Source organism: Corylus avellana, chromosome ca3 (genome assembly GCF_901000735.1).
Source record: "Corylus avellana chromosome ca3, CavTom2PMs-1.0".
NCBI lineage: Eukaryota > Viridiplantae > Streptophyta > Magnoliopsida > Fagales > Betulaceae > Corylus > Corylus avellana.
In genome coordinates, this window is record NC_081543.1 from 11,490,913 (window position 1) to 11,509,513 (window position 18,601).

General features: G+C 36.4%; 1 protein-coding gene across 1 annotated transcript; it reads left to right on the top strand.

The window, feature by feature from the left end:
• Positions 1-10,614: 10,614 nt before the first annotated feature.
• LOC132175406 (secretory carrier-associated membrane protein 4) lies at positions 10,615-18,281 on the top strand. Its single transcript, XM_059587355.1, has 12 exons — positions 10,615-10,781; positions 12,497-12,610; positions 12,705-12,767; positions 13,098-13,131; positions 13,240-13,362; positions 14,187-14,249; positions 14,350-14,443; positions 15,618-15,663; positions 15,759-15,826; positions 16,718-16,766; positions 17,307-17,372; positions 18,047-18,281. Exons 1-12 carry the CDS (start codon positions 10,725-10,727, stop codon positions 18,077-18,079), a joined length of 810 nt encoding a protein of 269 aa, XP_059443338.1. The 5' UTR covers positions 10,615-10,724; the 3' UTR covers positions 18,080-18,281.
• The last annotated feature ends 320 nt before the right edge of the window (positions 18,282-18,601 follow it).

The window sequence follows — 18,601 nt, forward strand, 5'->3', positions numbered from 1 at the left end:
TGCTTTTGACCGTTATGAACGGGATATATGCTCCCGATCATTAATGTGTATCTCACAAATGACGCTATCTATTTTAGTAACGGAGGAGTTCGTTACCCTTTTGTGACCACCCAAGATGGCTAAGCTCGATTGTTAATCCTGGACTTTCTCTTGACTTCTGATATTTGACCCATATTTTATAGGTATAACACTAATCAATCCATAACATCACGGTGTTCATTCTCTTCAGCAACTCTAGCCAGGTCATCTACAATGTTATTGTAAAAGTTGCAACTAATTTATATTTGTGTTGCACTACTACAATCAGAGTAGGCTTCTTGTATGCAGTGGCAGAGCCACATGTAGGCCAGAGGTGGCCACGGCCCCCACAAGAAATACTAAAAAAAAAAAAAAAATTGAGCACAAGTTCAGTTATTGACCACTCGTCCAGCTACATAGGGCCCCCATAAAGAATTTTTTTTTAAAAAAAAAAATTTGAGCACTTGTCTTGAGCACACGATCAGCTACATAGGACACCTCCAAGTATTAAAAAAAAAAAAATTATTGCTATTCTGCTCCATCCTCCATGGCCCCACAAGTTATTAAAAAAAATAAATTGTTTCTTTTCCCTCTTTTTCACGCACTCGCCTCTGAGTTCTCTCCCTTTCTCTTCTTCGTCTCTCTCCTTCAGTCCCTCTAGCTCTCAAACGCTCTCTCTCACAGTCAGATAGACGCAGTCATCAGCTCCGCCTATGGGCCTCGTACAAATCATTGCTTTTCAACACCTGCAACTACGCCACGCATCTTTTATGTGAAACCAAATCTTTGGTATATTCCCTCCGTCCCATTTTAACTCTTTGATTAAATCTTCTCTCTCTCTCTCTCTCTCCTTCCTTCTTCTTTGTTTTCCATTCTCATTTCTGATTTTTTTTTTTAAAAAAAAAAAAAAAGAAAAAGAAATTTGTAATAAAAACTGTAATTCCTGAAAAATAATTATGAGTGCCTATAAAACCCTTTTTCTTGTTTCTTATTCTTTGATTCACTTGTAAGTAAGATAATTTCACATAATATCAGCAAAAAGATCGAGGAAGGCATCTAAAGGTTCGATTTTTTTTTCCTTTTTCACATAGACGCTCCAACTCCAACTCCAAGCCATAATCATTAATAAATTGCATTTGTAACTTATAAGAGTGAAGGTCCGAAGATTAGATATCAGGTGGGTTTTGCATCCTTTGTTCCCTTAAAAATTAGAATTGATTTAGGGTTAGTTTTATGCATTAAATCTTGATTTTTTTTCCCTTGATAAAAAAAGAGCACCCAAAAATTGTTTATAATTTAAATGGGTGTCATACTATTATGTCTTTTTAAGGCAGCAATGGAAGTCGGGAACTGATTATTGATTCAATCAGTTTGATTGGGGTTTGGCCCATTTGGGGACTTGGATTTTTACTAGCGACAACTGCGAGCCTGCAACACTAAGGTATTCCATAATCCCAAGAATCTGGTAACTTGTTTCTATTTTGGAAGTGTTATATTGATGATGTTCAGGATGTTCAACTATTGTGTTATGACATTGTTTAGCAATTAAGAGAATGATACATGTTAGTGTATTGATTTTTTCCCCTTCAAGGCTTAATGGGTGTCATATATGTTCAGGGCAGAAAATAGGTGGTCACTGGTCAGATTGAAAATTGGATTGGGTCCATTGGGAGATTGGATTTTTACCGGAAACACTGAGGTAGGTATCCCAAGAATCTGCTTAATTTTTTTTATTCTGATTTCTGAAAGTGTTATATTGCTGTTGTGTTATGATATTGTTTAGCCTCTTTGGCTCTTTAGGCTTTGATCAAATTAAGAGAAAAAATTGAATAATACATGTTAGTGGTACCCATTAATCATTATAAATAGACATCAATTTGATGTAGAACAATTAAACAATACGGTAAAAATTGTAGCATAATTGAAAGTCTGAAAACTTGAAATTGAGCGAAAATTGTTGTTGTGTTACTGTTTAGCCTCTTTAGGCTTTGATCAAATTAAGAGAATAATACATGTTAGTGGTACTACCCATCATAAATAGTTGCATTTGTTCTATTATTGGTAATATATATTGGTAATTCGATCATCTATCTTACAGGGTTGTGATTTAACTTGATAATTTTAGGTTCATGCATCATATCAAAGTTTAAAACTATTGATTCGTTCTTTAAAAGGAAAGAAGCCGACATTTCAAAAAGTAATACACCATTGGATCTTAATGCCGAAACTTCAAATCCTGATGAGCATCATCTTAAATCTTCAAGGGTTGAAGATGAAGAACATCCTTGCGGAGAATCTCTAATTGCGGAGACACAAGAGGCTCATTTTAAATTATCCACACTTAATGTTGATGAAGTTGATGTTTCTTCTATAGAACGAGACCCAGGATTACATCCTTCGATGTGGGGCTATCCAGTCAATCAACATGATAAAATAAGACGAGCTTATTTGAAACATGGTCCATATCAACTTATTCTTCGAAAGGAACAATATCCACTTTCTAGACTAGAAAAGCACCCTCGTCGCTTTCAAGCTTCTTGGTTCACACAATTTTCAACTTGGCTTGAGTATTCTCGTTCTACGGATGCTGCATATTGTCTACTATGTTATCTTTTTTCTATGAAAGCACTTGGACGTCCTGGATGAGATGTATTTACTATAAAGGGGTTTAGAAGTTGGAAAAAGGTTCATGATGGAAAAAAATTGTGCCTTTTTGACTTATATTGGGGAGGATCCTTGTTCACCTCATAATAATGCTGTGAAATATTGTAAGGATTTGCGAAATCAAGCACAACATATTGATAAAGTAGTGAATGCACAAAATACCGAACAAATTCTAAATAATCGACTTCGTGTGAAAACTTCTATTCATGGTGCTCGGTGGCTTACATTTCAAGGATATCCTTTTAGAGGTCATGATGAGACTCTTGATTCAAAAAATCGAGGTAACTTTCGTGAGATGATTCAAATTTTGGCATCATATAATGAGAAAGTTACAAGTGTTGTTTTGGAAAATACTCCACAATCTGCAAAGTATACTTCGCATACAATTCAAAACGAGATTTTGCATGTCATTGCAAGTAAAGTGCAAAATAAAATTTATGAAGATATTGGAGACTCTAAATTTTGCATTATTGTTGATGAAGCACGAGATGAGTCTAAGAGAGAGCAAATGGCTATTGTTTTGAGATTTGTTGACAAAGATGGTTTTATACAAGAATGTTTATTTGATATAGTTCATGTTAAAGACACATCGGCATTGACTCTAAAGAATAGAATATCTGATGTTCTCTCTCGTTATTGCCTTGATATTCAAAATATCCGTCGACAAGGATATGATGGTGCTAGTAACATGCATGGTGAATGGAAAGGATTGCAAGCATTATTTCTTAATGATTGTCCTTGTGTATACTATATTTATTGTTTTGCTCATCGATTACAATTCACATTAATTGCTGCATCTAGAGAGGTGAATTATGTTCATGTGTTATTCACAAATTTGAATTTTATTATCAATGTGGACAGTGCTTCATGTAAACGTCATGATCTACTACAAGTTGTTCATGCAACACAAATTGCACATATGCAAGCTATTAATTGGTGAGCTTGAAACTAGAAAAGGGACTAACCAAATTGGCACTTTGAAACGAGCTGGTGATTCTCGTTGGGGTTCTCATTTTAATTCTATTTGTAGCATTATAAAGATGTTTGATGCTACTTGTACAATGCTTGAAGATGTTCAAAGAGAATGAGGTACTTACTCTCAACGAGGAGATGCTAAGGCTACTTGTAAAATGTTTACATCCTTTGAGTTCATATTTATTTTACATTTAATGAAGGGACTCATGGGCATTAGTGATGTTCTTTGTCAAGTGTTGCAGCAAAAATCTCTTGACATTTTGAATGCTATTCATTCAGTTTCTATTGCGAAAAAACATATCCAAAAGTTTAGAGATGATGGTTGGGATAATTTGCTTGAGAACATTGTCACTTTCTGCAAGAAATCTGAAATTGACATTCCAGATTTGAGTGCTTGTTATATTGAAGGTTAATGTCGTAATCAAAAGAATCACATTACAGTGGAGCATCATTATCATTTTGACATATTCAATACTACTATCGACTTTCAATTGCAAGAGCTTGATAGTAGGTTTGGTGAAAAGGTGATGGAACTTTTGATACTTAGCTCTGCTTTGGATCCAAAAGATGCTTATAAATCCTTCAAAATTGACGATATATGTATCATTGCGGAGAAGTATTATCCTCTTGATTTTTTTGAGTAGGAGAATATTAATTTGAGATATCAGTTGAGGTATTTTGAATTTGATGTCCGTACCGATCCGACATTACAAAATTTGTCTTCTATTGCAGAATTATGCCAAGGATTGGCAAAGACAGAAAAATCAAAGACATACTATTTTATTGATAAATTGATTCGTCTTATTTTGACTCTTCCAGTGTCTACAGCAACTACCGAACGAACATTTTCAGCAATGAAAATTGTTAAAACAAGACTACGCTAGGGGTGAGTATCGGTCGGTAGAGTCGGTTACGGTATGAAATTTTTCATTTTGTATTCCGCCCTGACAAAGTCAGTATACTCGGTTAATTAACCGACTTCTACCACCCGATAATATTACCGAAACTGACCGTTACCGACAAAGTCGGTTGGTGTCGGTCGGTAATTCCCGGTTTGGGCTGGGCCTAGTTTTTGTATTGGGCCTACTGTACATATCCATTTTTTGGCCGAATTTTCAGATATTTTGGTTAAAACTTTGATCAGTTTGATGGGCTTTCAATTTTACCATTGTTTGCTGATAAAACTTTGACAGAATTTTGTTATTTTTTCTGGGTACTGCCTCTGGCCAATTTACTTTGGTAAAAAAAAAATCAAAGCTTTCAAATGTTTTTTACAAGTAAAATTTCAATTATATAACAAAACTGAAATTTGATAGGATTGTGAAAAACGATTTGTTAAAACATCCAATACTTTTCAGTCTATAAATCAAATAATAGAACAATCAAATATAAACATAATAAGCCAAAGTTGCCAAACAAATACCAAATAACAAGCAAACATATATATACACAATATCACATAATAAGTAAAAAATTCCCCAACAGTTCCAATCATTATTTATAGCATCAATCAAATAACCAAATAATCAAACAATCAAACAATCAAATAATCAAACAATCAAATAATCAAATAAACAATCAAACAATCAAGCAATCAAGCAAACACAAATATGAAGAGTTCAAAACATAAATTCATAAACAAGTTAAGCAACTAAGTAGTCTAAATTCTAAAGGAAACCAACACATAAACTAATTTTACAAAGTAGTCTCAAAATAGTAGTCTTCTCAAAAGATAATTAGTCCCAAGCTTCCCAAGCAAGTCAGCAACAGCCCTAACAGCAGTCAATTAACCTTCAAAAGGCAAAGAAAAAGAATATATAAGGTTAATTCAAATATAATGCCAACAAGTAAATAACCAATTAATTAAATCAACTAAGAAAGTTAATAAAACCAACCAAAAAACACCATGTGAGAAAGTCTTGATCCTTAATCGGCCTCGTCAACATTAATAATATTGGACATAATTTCTACCACAAGAAAAAACAAGAAAAACATTAGAAAACTTAGAAAATGGAATTGGAAACAATTAATTTATTCAATGAAAGAACCAATTAAGTATATTTGAAATTCATTGTAGTAAGTAGGAAATATTAATAATTTAATACCTAAATCCAGCTTGTAGTTCTCGCCATCATCAACCTTAGACAAGAATGTGTCACGCAAACTAACGGGAGAAGATCTCAACCAATTTTGCGTACATATAAGTGCCTCAATTGTTTTTGGAGCCAAAGAACTCCTAAATGGATCAAGCACACGACCTCCGGTGCAAAATGCTGATTCTGAGGCAACTGTGGTAACTGGAATGGCCAACACATCCCACGCTACCTCGAAGAGGATCGGAAACTTTGTTGAATTAACTTTCCACCAATTCAAAATATCAAAGGTTGTACTTGGTGATTCAACATCCTCCAAACAATATTGCTCTATCTCAGTTTTACAATCCATCAAATTTCTTGATGCTCGGAATGAATGAAACTCACTCAAGAAAGAGTCGTCGTCGAATGAAACGCACTCGGATGATGTTGAAGCATGACAATGTGGAGCCTCTCGACTTTGTACCTCATCATTGACACTCATCATTGGCACATTTCCCCTAGTGCCCACATATTGGTCAAATATATTATTTATGTCCTCCTTCACTTTATCAACAAGATTTTTCGCCATCTCTTGTGAAAGGTTCATTTGACACCAATATTCAAAAGCAACTAGCTTGTACCGAGGATCAAGAACAACTGCCACAAATAACAACCGGTTTATTTTCTCAAAGTTCCCCAAATATTTGTCATATTTTACTTTCATCTGCCTAGCCATAGCACTCACCAAAGGATCAGGACTTCCAGCATAATTTAGCACTTGCCTACGAACACTACAAAGTTGTTGGAAAAACAAGTTTGCAGTTGAATACAATGAACCAGAAATTTTCATAGTGACATCATAAAAGACCTTAAAAAATTGTACAAAATGACGAACATTGTTCCAATCATCCTCTTTGGGAGGCCCCAACCCCTTTCTTCCTCCAACAGTTAGTTTAAATAACGCATAAGAGGCCCATCTTTCTCTTGCAAAAGCTCAAATGCCCTTCTATACTTCTCTGCTACCTCCAACATGGAATAGGTTGAGTTCCATCTAGTGGGAATATCAAGAACCAAGGAGGCTTGACAAGCAACCTTTTGTCTATCTGCACAAGACTTAAACCTTTCTAGTCTTTTGGGGGAGGACTTCACATACCTAACCACATTTCGGACCCTCTCAATTGAGTCATGAGCATCTTTTAAACCCCTTTGCACTATTAGATTAAGAATATGGGCACTACATCTCACATGAAGAAATTCATTAAAAGAAATAGTGTCTTCATCGTACATTGTTCGTTGTTTCAACCAATCCAGTGCCTTATTATTGGCGGATGCATTGTCAACCATAATTGTCAAAAGCCTACTAATGCCCCATTCTACTAAACACTCCTCTAATGCCCTCCCAATTATGATGCCCTTATGATCTGACACTTGACGGAATGACAACAATCTTCTATGCAATGTCCATTTATGGTCAATAAAATGTGCAGTCACACACATATAGTTCATATTTTGAATAGAAGTCCATGTGTCGGTGGTCAAGCAAACCCTTTGATTAGTTGTCATAAACATATGCTTCAAATCACTCTTAGCCCTTAAATACGTTTTCACACAATCTTTCATCGTTGTAAAGCGAGAAGGAATGTTGAAGCGAGGCTCAACTACTTTCATGAACTTCTTAAACCCATTTCCATCCACAAACATTAAAGGCAACTCATCCTCAATAACCATTTCAATAAGTGCAGCCCTTATTTTTTTCTCATCATACTTTGCAATCATCAATGCATTACCTTCCCCCTTCTTAGCCTCAAAGGTAAACATTTGTTGACTCTTATCTTGTCTACTCTTATGGATCTTATACTTTGGGCACGTATTGACATGGTAAAGCATAGAAGAGGTCCCATTAATTTTAGGGTGATACTTGTAAGCAGACCCACAATAATTACAATGGGCCATAGGGTCATCTTGGGAAGAACTCTCATCCCTAGTGAAATGTTCCCATGCTGCAGATGGTTTGGACATATTTTTTGGTTTCCTAGGTTGTGGTGGACGACCCCCACGACTCCCACAACTCCCACGACCCCTTCCAGTTCCTATAGAACTAGCATCCCTTACACCACTATTTCTATGAACATCCCCAGACTCGTATTCAACATCTTCAACTTCCATGGGAGTTATTGGAATATCAAGAGATGGAGTATGAGAAACACCACCTAATGTAGTCGGTGAAGGTACGGGTAAAATTCCTGCCGCAGCAGCAGCAGGAGAAGACCTTTCAGTAGCAGCAGCATGTGAAGACCTTGCAGTAGCAGCAGCAGGTGAAGACCTTGCAGTAGCAGCAGCAAGTAAAGACTTTGCAAAAGAAGCAGCAGCAGTAGCAGACTTTGCAGAAGCAGGTGAAGCTTTCGAAGAAGTGGTAGCATGAGAATCCATCTGTGAGTGATTATATAATGAGAAAAAAACCCTCAATAATGACAAAAAATCCTCAATGATAACCCTTTCCTCTCTTAAATTTTGGTTAAATATTTTATTTTTGACTTTAAATGGTTCAAAATGAAAAGTAAGGTCAAATCAGTGAAATCACAATTAAGTGAAATATTTATCTTCACAATAATGTTAGTTATTATGAAGATAGCATTTTTAAATTATTAAGCCAGGAGTAGATATTGTTTTTAATCTTTTTTCATCACATTTTTAAATTATTAATTAAGGCATTGTCAAAATCCGAAAGAGAACTGATAAAAATAGAGTACTATATTCTACGTTAACATAGGTCTCTAGAGTATGATCAAACCCTTTCACTTGAGTTGTTGAGCATGAAGTTTTGTAACACCCAACTCAAGTAAAGATCTTTAAAGAAGAACAGAAGAGTATAGGGTGAAAAACATTATTTATCAGACAAAAAAATCTAAAACAATCAGGTAATCAGAAGAATACCTTGTTTAGTCGTTTTCGTTGGGAGAAATGGTGAACTGAGAAGAGAAGACGACCGACGTCGCCTCGTCGGGGACCCAAGACAGCGACAGTCGATGGCTAAGAGGCGGAGCCGCGGAGAGGAGACGAAGAGATGAGAGGAGGGTCACGGACTCAAGAGGGCTGCAGCGCTAGGGTTGGGAACTTGGGGGAAATGGGTTAGGGCTGAGAGGAGGGTCACGGACTCACGGACTCACGAGGGCTGCGGCACTAGGGTTGGGACTTGGGAACTTGCGGGAAATGGGTTAGGGCTGAGACTAAGAGGAGGGCACGGACTCACGGACTCACGGACTCACGAGGGCTGCGGCGCCAAGGTTGGGACTTGGGAACTTGGGGGAAATGGGTTAGGGCGCACGGTGAGAACTGAGAAGAGAGATATATATATGCTACTCAAAACGACGCCGTTTTGAGTAGACATATATAAGTATTTTTAAAATTAATCAAAACAACGTCGTTTTGTGTCAAAACGACGTCGTTTTGTGTCAAAACGACGTCGTTTTGAATGTCGGTATGAGTCGGGTCGGTAATGGCGAAAATCGACTTTCAGAAAACCTGTACCGCCTGCCGACTGAAAAATTTCGGAAGGAGGAAATCCCCGCCGCCTACCGTCCGTCTTCTCGTCGGTGCCGGTCGGTCTCGGTTGGAACTCGGTCGGCACTCGGTGAATCTGCTCAGCCCTAGACTACACAACAAAATGGAGGATGATTTTCTTGCAAATAGTTTAGTTCTTATATTGAAAGGGAAATTGCTGAGAGCTTCGATTTAAATTCGATACTTGATGATTTTGTACTTCTAAAAAACCGTAAAGTGCACTTTTAGACATTTTTTTGTATTTCTGTCTTTTTGATATAGTGCTGACATGTTATATTTTTAATATATCAATTTGAGCACATATTTATAAACTTTTATAGATATTTTTTTGTGATGCATATATTGTGTGAATTACCAAATTTTTAATGTGAACAAAATTTTTAGGACGCAAAAAAAAAATTTTTAGTATGCGAAATTTTTTTTTACGGCCCCTACATTCTGAAATGTCTGGATCCACCACTGCTCTTATGTATAACTGAGTTAGGTTACATCAAAAGACTCCTATACAAACATAACTAGTAACGTAGCAATCTAAACAGCCGTTTCAATGTAGTGATCTCAATAGACATAACATTTACTAAGTGATACAACCTTCAGACTTGATATCTTTTAATGAAGATGAATTATGCTTTGAATGTGGATCTTCAATATTATCCTTAACAGTTATCCTCCCTATTTTGACTCTCCAGTTTTCTTGTAGTTACAGTAGGTGTCTCATGTGACAATTATCCATTGCATAGTCTCAAAAACCACCACTTTTGGTAGCCCTTAAATATTAGGAAGAAGAGAATTCAAACTAATAAACTCAACTTTATGAGACATGGTCTTTGGCCAATTAATCTACTCATCCGGGACGGGGCAATACTTTGCTTAAACGTTGGTTTATGGTTATGGTCCATCAAATACGAGCCTACTCTACCAAAAGTCGGTTGCTAAAGAAAAAGCCATGACCCACCGTTTTGATGCATGCGTCAAATTAAGGCAAAGGCAGCTCAACTGCTCAAGCCCCCTCTCTGTCCTACCCCCACGCTAAACCTCCCACCTATCCAACTCTCTCCTAAAACCAACAAATCTCTGCCACGCCACAATCACAGCATCAAAATTTCACATGCCCTCTGACGTGGCGCCCATTTTCTTCCCATCAACTTTTGCACGCACGAGATGAGTGACCACACCGAAACCGCCACCGAAAACACGCACGCAAGGACATTTGTGTAAATATGTTCAGATCCGGGGGGCAAGTTTCTTCCGTTGCAAAATTTCTAAAACTTATCCCGCGCGTAGCAAACAAGCAGAACAAAGAGTAGACAAAGAGAGTAGGAGTACCACTCACACACACATCCTCTCTCTCTCTCTCTCTCTCAGGGTGTGAACTCGGAACTTTTTTTTTTTTTCTGCAAAAATTAGGGATCTGAGAAGTAGGGAGAGACGATGAATCGGCACAACGATCCCAATCCATTTGACGAGGAAGAGGTCAATCCCTTCTCGGTAATTCTCTCACTTTCCTTTTTTTTTTTTTTTTTTTTTTTCTTTCAATTTTTATACTCTCAGATCTACCATCATTTTCAGCACTTAATTTCGGTTTTTATTTTGTATTTTTTTTGCCGTTAGAAGTGTTTCAGTGGCGGTTTTAGTCATTGTTTTGTGGTCAGTTAGGGGGTGGTAGATTTTTATTTGTTGGGGGTAGTTTGGGTATTTGGGTGGCTTTGCTCTGGATCTGATAGCCCCCGCATTTTGCTCCGTTTGGTTGCGGAGAAATTTGAGGAAAAGAAGAGAGAAGAAGAGAAGGGAAACGAAATGAGGATGTTGCATACTTCATGTGGGAGATATTGGCGTTGTATTCTAAAATTTGGTTAGAGTTTGGAATAATGTGGTTAATTCATGAAGATTGGGAACTTCTGAATCGGGCTGTCAAGAAATTTTATAATAATATGATTAAGGAATTTGAATTTCCAACAAGTTGACTGTTGACTTGGTTTTCGGATGCCAATTGTAGAACCATTGCAAAAAGTGTAATACTATACTTTCAACCATTTTGAAAAAAATTGCACCCCTCTCCTCTTGATTGGCGGCGCTACCCTCAACCACCATGCAAGGTGGTTGGACTGCCCGATCTGGTGGTGGTGACCACCAGATTCAAGGGGGTGGCTACGACCACCCTGATGGCACGGGGTTTGGGTGGCCGACCACCCCAAGGAGGTGGGCACCGGGGGTGGTAGCACCACCCCGAGGTTACCATCCGTGAGAAAGGCTGGGGAAAATTTTATTTGAAATGACGTGGCAGGGTAGTTGTAAAACGAGGCATGTTACACAACCATATTTTTTTATAAATTCAAAACAATGTTGGTCCATATATGTCCGGACAGGTCCCATTTGGGGTTCACATACTGGACGGATAGAAATTTTACAAGCCCAAAATTTCAATGTAGACGATATAGCCCTTCTACCCTTCCACCCCCAACCCACCAAAAACAGGAAAAGAACAACAAAATCTAAAATGTATTTTGATTTTTAATGTTTTTGAATCCTAACCAACCCGGGCATCAGCTCTATTAATAAAGATGAGGGCAAGGTCGCAGTAGCTCTTATTGATAAAAAGAAGTCTTTTTTTGAACCCCAATTCCCCTATGTCCATGTCAAATAAAAGTTTCATGAAAGCCCAGAGGTTTCTACTTGTTATAAAAGCTTAAAATTTCTAATTCTGTTTAAAATTGAACATCTTAATTGAAACCGTAAAATATCGATGATCTTTTGATAGGTTGGATGATCATTAGGTGCTAGTGGCATCACATATGGTGATATTGATAGTTAATTTGTGATGTTGTATCATAATTTCCATTAGTGGGGAGGATGGCAATGGAACGTGTCACATGATATATTGCCCAAGTATTTTCTTTAATAAAGCTATAGACCAAACTGTTTCTTTATTTCAAGCTTTTAAAGTTAAGGACCCTGTGGTTGTAGAATCATGTGTGAGCAACAGAGACATTCTTGCTGCAAATGAAAAAAAAAAAAAAAAAAACTCATTTACTGCATTTCATCTGCAAAGTTAAAGTAAGCCACACTGGTTTTTTTATGACTTCATGGTTGGGGCGTTCTTGTGGGACCATTGCAAATTTCAATTATCATGCATATTCTTTAGTGTTGAAAATTACTTTGTCTATCATTTGTTTGATTGTGTCATCAATTGGGAACCTTTGCAGAATGGAGCTGCTGCTCCTGGATCAAAGCCACGCATTCCACCATTGGGATCTGGAACCCTGGGCTTTGGGCAGAAACATGATGCAACAGCGGATATACCACTGGATACAATGAGTGTAATGAAGTCGCTGCTTGCTTTGCCATTTCTGTTCTGTTCTTTGATACTTTTGAGTGACCTGAATTATGTTCTCGATGGTATGCTTTATGTAGGATTCCAAGAGCAGAGAGAAAGAGCTTGCTACTTGGGAAGCAGATCTTAAAAGGAGGGAAAAGGTTAGTGCTGCAATTCCATGTTTGAGTACTTGTCTGAAAGCATTTTCAATTTTTTCCTAGATTGACAAATCTTTCCATTCATTTCTAGAAATGAGGGTTATACTTATAAACAAAAAAAAAAAAAAAAAAAATTATAGAAATGAGGAATTTTTTTTTTCTTCTAGCTAGGGATCAGATTATTTCCTTACATAACAGTGAATTGTTCACATTCTAAAAATATTTGTGGTGCCTGCTTGAAATAAATTCATGGTTATGCTAACCCTCGAATATAATATACACTATATCTGTGATTCTAGTATTTCAATGTACTTTTTAACTTGCTGTCTACAGGATATAAAGCGGAGAGAAGATGCTGTTTCTAGATGTATGATGCCGCAACCTACAACTTTTACATAAAAAAATTATGCATTTTCTTTTTACCTGTCTTGCTGTTCTCTAAATTGGTAATTCTGCTTTCAATTTTGTATATCAGCTGGCGTCCCTGATGATGATAAAAATTGGCCTCCATTTTTCCCAATTATTCATCATGATATAGCTAATGAAATACCAGTTCATGCTCAAAGGCTGCAGTATTTGGCTTTTGCAAGTTGGTTAGGTAAGGGAGGTCATATATATCAATCTATTTACATTATTTTTCTGGTGTAAGTTCTTGAAATCTTCTCATCTTGCTAATATTACAATACACGCAGCTTGTTATGGAGTAGTGATTGTCCTTTTCTTTTTTTAACCTGTGTCTAGGAACCAAACAAAGGAAAATAATTTTCTTTCCTTTTCTCATCTACTTTCTTCGCTATAACCACAACGCAAAGGAGAAACACTTCTCCTCCCCCCTATCTTCCCTTCCCTTTGCTTGGCCGTTTTTCTCTTCTTTCTCCTTTCCCTCTTTGCAGCCAAAATAGTTTTATGGCTTTTTGCCCCCCTTATTTTTCAATCTAATTTTGGATAATATGTTTTTTTTTGGTAATTTCTGATTTTTCTTTTCCCCTTTTGCATCTGTTGTCTTGCTTTCTGTTTATTTCTTTTTCTTTCTTATAATTCCTTTGTACTTAGGTCGTGTACTCTTTTGTCACTTATTTGTTGATTACTTACCAGAAAAAAAATCTTTAATTTGTTCCGCCACTTTTTTCCAAAAGTATCTTTGCACTTCCCGCTAGGTTTTTTGTATTTGTTTTTAAATCCTAACTCAGCTTCATATTTCTCATTCCCATTATCTTTGGACATCTTTTTCCTCTTTTGTATTTTTATGCTGCCCCCCATTTTTGCTTGCCATACTGCTAATTTTTCTCTAAATGTTGTCTAGATCAGAAATTCTCATGTTAGGGCTCCAGTTGTGTTTTTGCTTGGCAATAATATTCCTTAAAAACCACTCATTGTAGCCTGCAGCAAATATCTGATGCTCTTGTAGTGCTGTTTGTGCAGGTATAGTTCTTTGTCTTGTTTTTAATATGATCGCTGTGATTGTCTGCTGGATCAGAGGCGGGGGTGAGCTTCTATTTTTTCCATCATATTTGTGCATTTAAGATATAATTAGGCATTACTTTCAGTGCAATTTAGATCCTCTATTGAGGTTCACTCTCTGCAGGTGTCAAAATATTTTTCCTTGCAACAATCTATGCTCTACTTGGATGCCCCCTTTCATATGTGCTGTGGTACAGGCCTCTGTATCGTGCTATGAGGTTTGTACTTAATAATGTGTCTAATGGTTACGAAGGATTTATTTGTCAGAATAGGCAAATGAACAATTCTGTGGCTATGAACTTTCATATTTAGGTATACTTTCTAAGTTTTGGTGTGTTTTTGATCTTCCCTGTTGATATGGTTGTCTCTCTTACTTGAACACTCTAATCTTATTACTTATTATCTACGGACGTTTGCTATCAAAAGGGGATGCATATGTTGTCCAAGTCTTGAAATTGATGGGCGTGTTAGTATGTGGAGGTAATAGTGGTTTGATGGAGTTGAAACTAATTTGCCGCATAAATTTAAGCAAAGAAATAAGGCTGAAGTATTTGTGGAAACTAATCTGTTAAGAAAGGGAATCAAAATGTTTAAGCTTCAGTCTTTTCCATTATTTTTATTTATCAAAATAAAAAGGCTGCAGTCTTTTACCTTTATTGTAGAAGAATTGATAACATATAATCATTGTGTCAATTTGTCCCACTCGAGCTGATATACAAGTGGCAATTGCTTATAATGGGTAATGTTGGGATGGGCATGTTATTTCATTGTCTCATTGTGGTGCCATTATATGTTCTTTTGTGTGTGTGAGCTCAATCAGTGACTTTACTTAATTGCCTTGTTGTGGTAACATTATATGCTTCCCTCTCTCTCTCTCTCTTTTTTTTTGTTGGTGTTGAGTCAATCAGAGCCTTAACATGATTGTTTCTTCTTATAATGGTTCATAGATCTTATTTTTTGTTGGAAGTTGCCACGTAACATTGTAGAATGTAAAATTTCTTCCTGTAAGATACTATGCTAGGGTTTGTGACTTTAGCTTGTTTATTTTATTTTATTTTATTTTTTTTTTGGGGGGGGGGAATGCCTTTTAGTCTAGGAGACCATTGACAATATTGTTTACATTGTGTCTTTGTAGCATATTGTATATTTTGTGGCTTTTATGATTGTTTGTGTGGCAATGATCTCACTTTCATTATTCAACTGGTGAGAGAAGCACATATTTGTCATTCAACTGGAGAGAGAAACACTTGTATCTGATGTAACTGATATCAACCTAGCTAGAGGAACTACATATTTAATTATTTGGTATCAAAGAATGTCTGTGGTCATACCATAAAAGTGTGGCATTAGGAGTGCTGATGGTTCTTACAAGTGGCTTTGTTTGCAATGCAGGACGGATAGTGCCTTGAGGTTCGGTTGGTTTTTCCTGTTCTACTTGGTAGGTGCCATATGTTATATCATCTTATCCTAGCAATACTCCTCATGCATAGGTGGTATACTTTTCTTTCTATTAATCAATTTGGCATAATGCAGATTCACATTGGGTTTTGTATTTTCGCTGCTATTGCGCCGCCAGTTGTCTTTCATGGGAAGTCATTGACGTAAGTTAATTGATTTCTGAGCTGTGTGGACTGAAGTTTCAAACGGGTTTGATTTCCATATTAATATAGCATATAAATATATTTGTAATGAAGCCTGTTGTGGAAGGAGATTTGACGAAAATAATGCTCAAGCACTTTAGTTGTTTGTCACATGTTTAGTGGTGGTAGCATACAAATTGTAGTCAAACAATATAATGTTTTAGTTACGTCTACTATAAACTAGTCCTTGCTATTTCTGAGCTGTATGAACTTAAGTTTCAAACAGGGTTGATTACGATATTAATATAGTATAGACAAGCTGTTTGTTGTGGAAGAACATTTGTCGAAAATAATGCTTGGGGATTTTGGTTGTTTATGACGTGTAGTGACGGGTATATGAAAATTGTAGTCGAACACTATAATTTTATAATTATGTCTACAGTGAACTTGTTCTTGGTGGGAATAAGATCCTTAAGAATGAGCATATGGTAAAGTACATGGTAAAGGAGCTGGATTGTCTTATGGAATTTTCGGGGTCTCTTTGTCATTTTTCTTTTTGTATTCTATAGCTGATTCTGCTACCCCCACACCACAGAACCTTTTTTTCTATAAAACCTTGCTGTAGATAGTAAAGGAATTGGATTATATTTTTTTGGGAAATTGCCATTATCCGATTGTTGATTTGCATAGAGTAAATGAGACAGCTTGGTGCTACAGTGAACCTATTTTCAATGATTCAGAAATTGTTGTGTATAGAGTACAGTAGACAACTTTCTTGTAACTCTTCCATCGCATATTCAGGCTTGTTGATAAGCAGTGTGACTTGCAACTGTTGTTATAAATTTTTTATTTATTTAAATTTCATACTTTTATAGTTAATTCATATTAAATTTTCTTCTTTTTCTAATTCAGGGGAATCCTTGCAGCAATTGATGTCTTCAATGACCATGTATTGGTTGGGGTAAGTTGTTCTGTTAATGGCTCTTATTGCTGCCTATTTTGATATGAAACTGCAGAGTCATGGGATGTTCGTGCAGTTGGTGGGGGTAGTTATCAATGAATTTTAGGTTGATTTATTCTACTTCTTATGTTCTTCATAGTATAAGGCTGTCTAATAGGAGATATGTAATGGTGTAGAATGTGCTGCAAAAGGAAAAGAGTGCTTTTTTTTTTTTTTTTCTTTTTTAAATCTCATTGATGTAAATGATTCAACATTACAAAAAATGAATGCGTAGAGTGCTTAGTGGGAAAACAGACCCATGCACCTAGAAGATGTCATAATAAATATGGTAAGGGTTATTTGCCTTTTTTCTCATAATGCTAGCTTTCTAACACCTCTTACTTTTAAAAGCAAATTTACCGTCTTATGGCCTTGAACAGTGAAGGCTAAAATTCATAGTTTGGGGAATAACAAATGCAACATATTAATGATTTATATTCATGCAAGTTATTGGATTTGGTGTTGGGGTTTTACCTAATGTGTCGGTTGGTTTTACTGCAGATATTCTACTTAGTTGGCTTTGGCTTGTTTTGCTTGGAGTCGCTTCTAAGCTTATGGGTAGTTCAGGTATATCAGAACATATGCATTGTCTTTCTCCAATGTAATAGTAGTAATTATGGTAGCCCTTCATTTATTCGATTAAGAATTGATCTAAATGTCCATTGTCCACCCTTCCTAATGTGAGAGTTTCATGTAAACCCTTTTTTTCCCTCTAGGTTCGGAAATTATACAAATTCCTTCACCTGTGGTGGCATGTGTAGCGATTTCTCTTTTATCTTTTCTTCTTTTCTCCCTTGCCTCTTCCTTTCCAATGTGGTTGTAGATGAAGGGTATTCCTATAAATTAATCTAATTGGCTGCCCAGTTATTGTAATTGCCTTTTTGAATAGCAGACCACTTGTGAAGTTCTTATATTGGATTCTTATTAAGGATACAGATTGAATATCTCCTTGCGCTTTTATTTTGGCCCGGGGGGTGGAACAAATAAGTACGATCTCAGATAATTGTGTGTTGAGAGGGAAATAACATTGCGTAGGATTCTGTACCTCATGTGAAAGAATTCTGACAAAAAATATTAGCATAAAAATTCACTGAATGTTGCCTCTGTGTGTGTGTGTATATATATATATGCAATGAAAATATCAAATGTTGGTTATTATTATGCACATTGCTATTATAGAGCTTTTTCTTTCTTTCTGTGTCTCTTGACTTAATTGTCTCATTTTTGTTTGGTTTGTGCAGAAAATTTACTTGTATTTCAGGGGGAATAAGTGAGAGATGATTTTGGGGTTGTGATCCAATTGGATGGAGTTGTTCAATATCGCTGCTTGTCAGGAGAGGGTGGCTTAGTATATCCTTCATTCCCTTATTACCATTATTTCTTTGTGATGATTTGTATGAGTTGATTTAAAGATTAGTAATGCTAAAGAGATACTAGGTGTTCAAAGTTTTCACATATCTAGAGTATGTTTCCTTGTACGCCTCTTCAGCATAAATTTTAAAGAGAAAACCAACAGATGGAACCTTCCAAGAGCTGAGAAACAGCACAGGGTGAAACTCTTTCAAAGAGGGGCCCTATCAAATGTCTAATTAGAGACACTCAAATAACACAGGAAGCAATCATACAAGTGGAAAAACCCAAAATGATCACCATCTGGACCATCATGTACAATTTTTTCAAATATGATGGTTTTTCATAAACACAAAGCACTTAGAAAATTGTAGTTTCTAATACCGTGTCAAGTGTAGTGTGTGACAAAGCTCACAGGCGAGGTTAAGATTGTACATATGTGACAC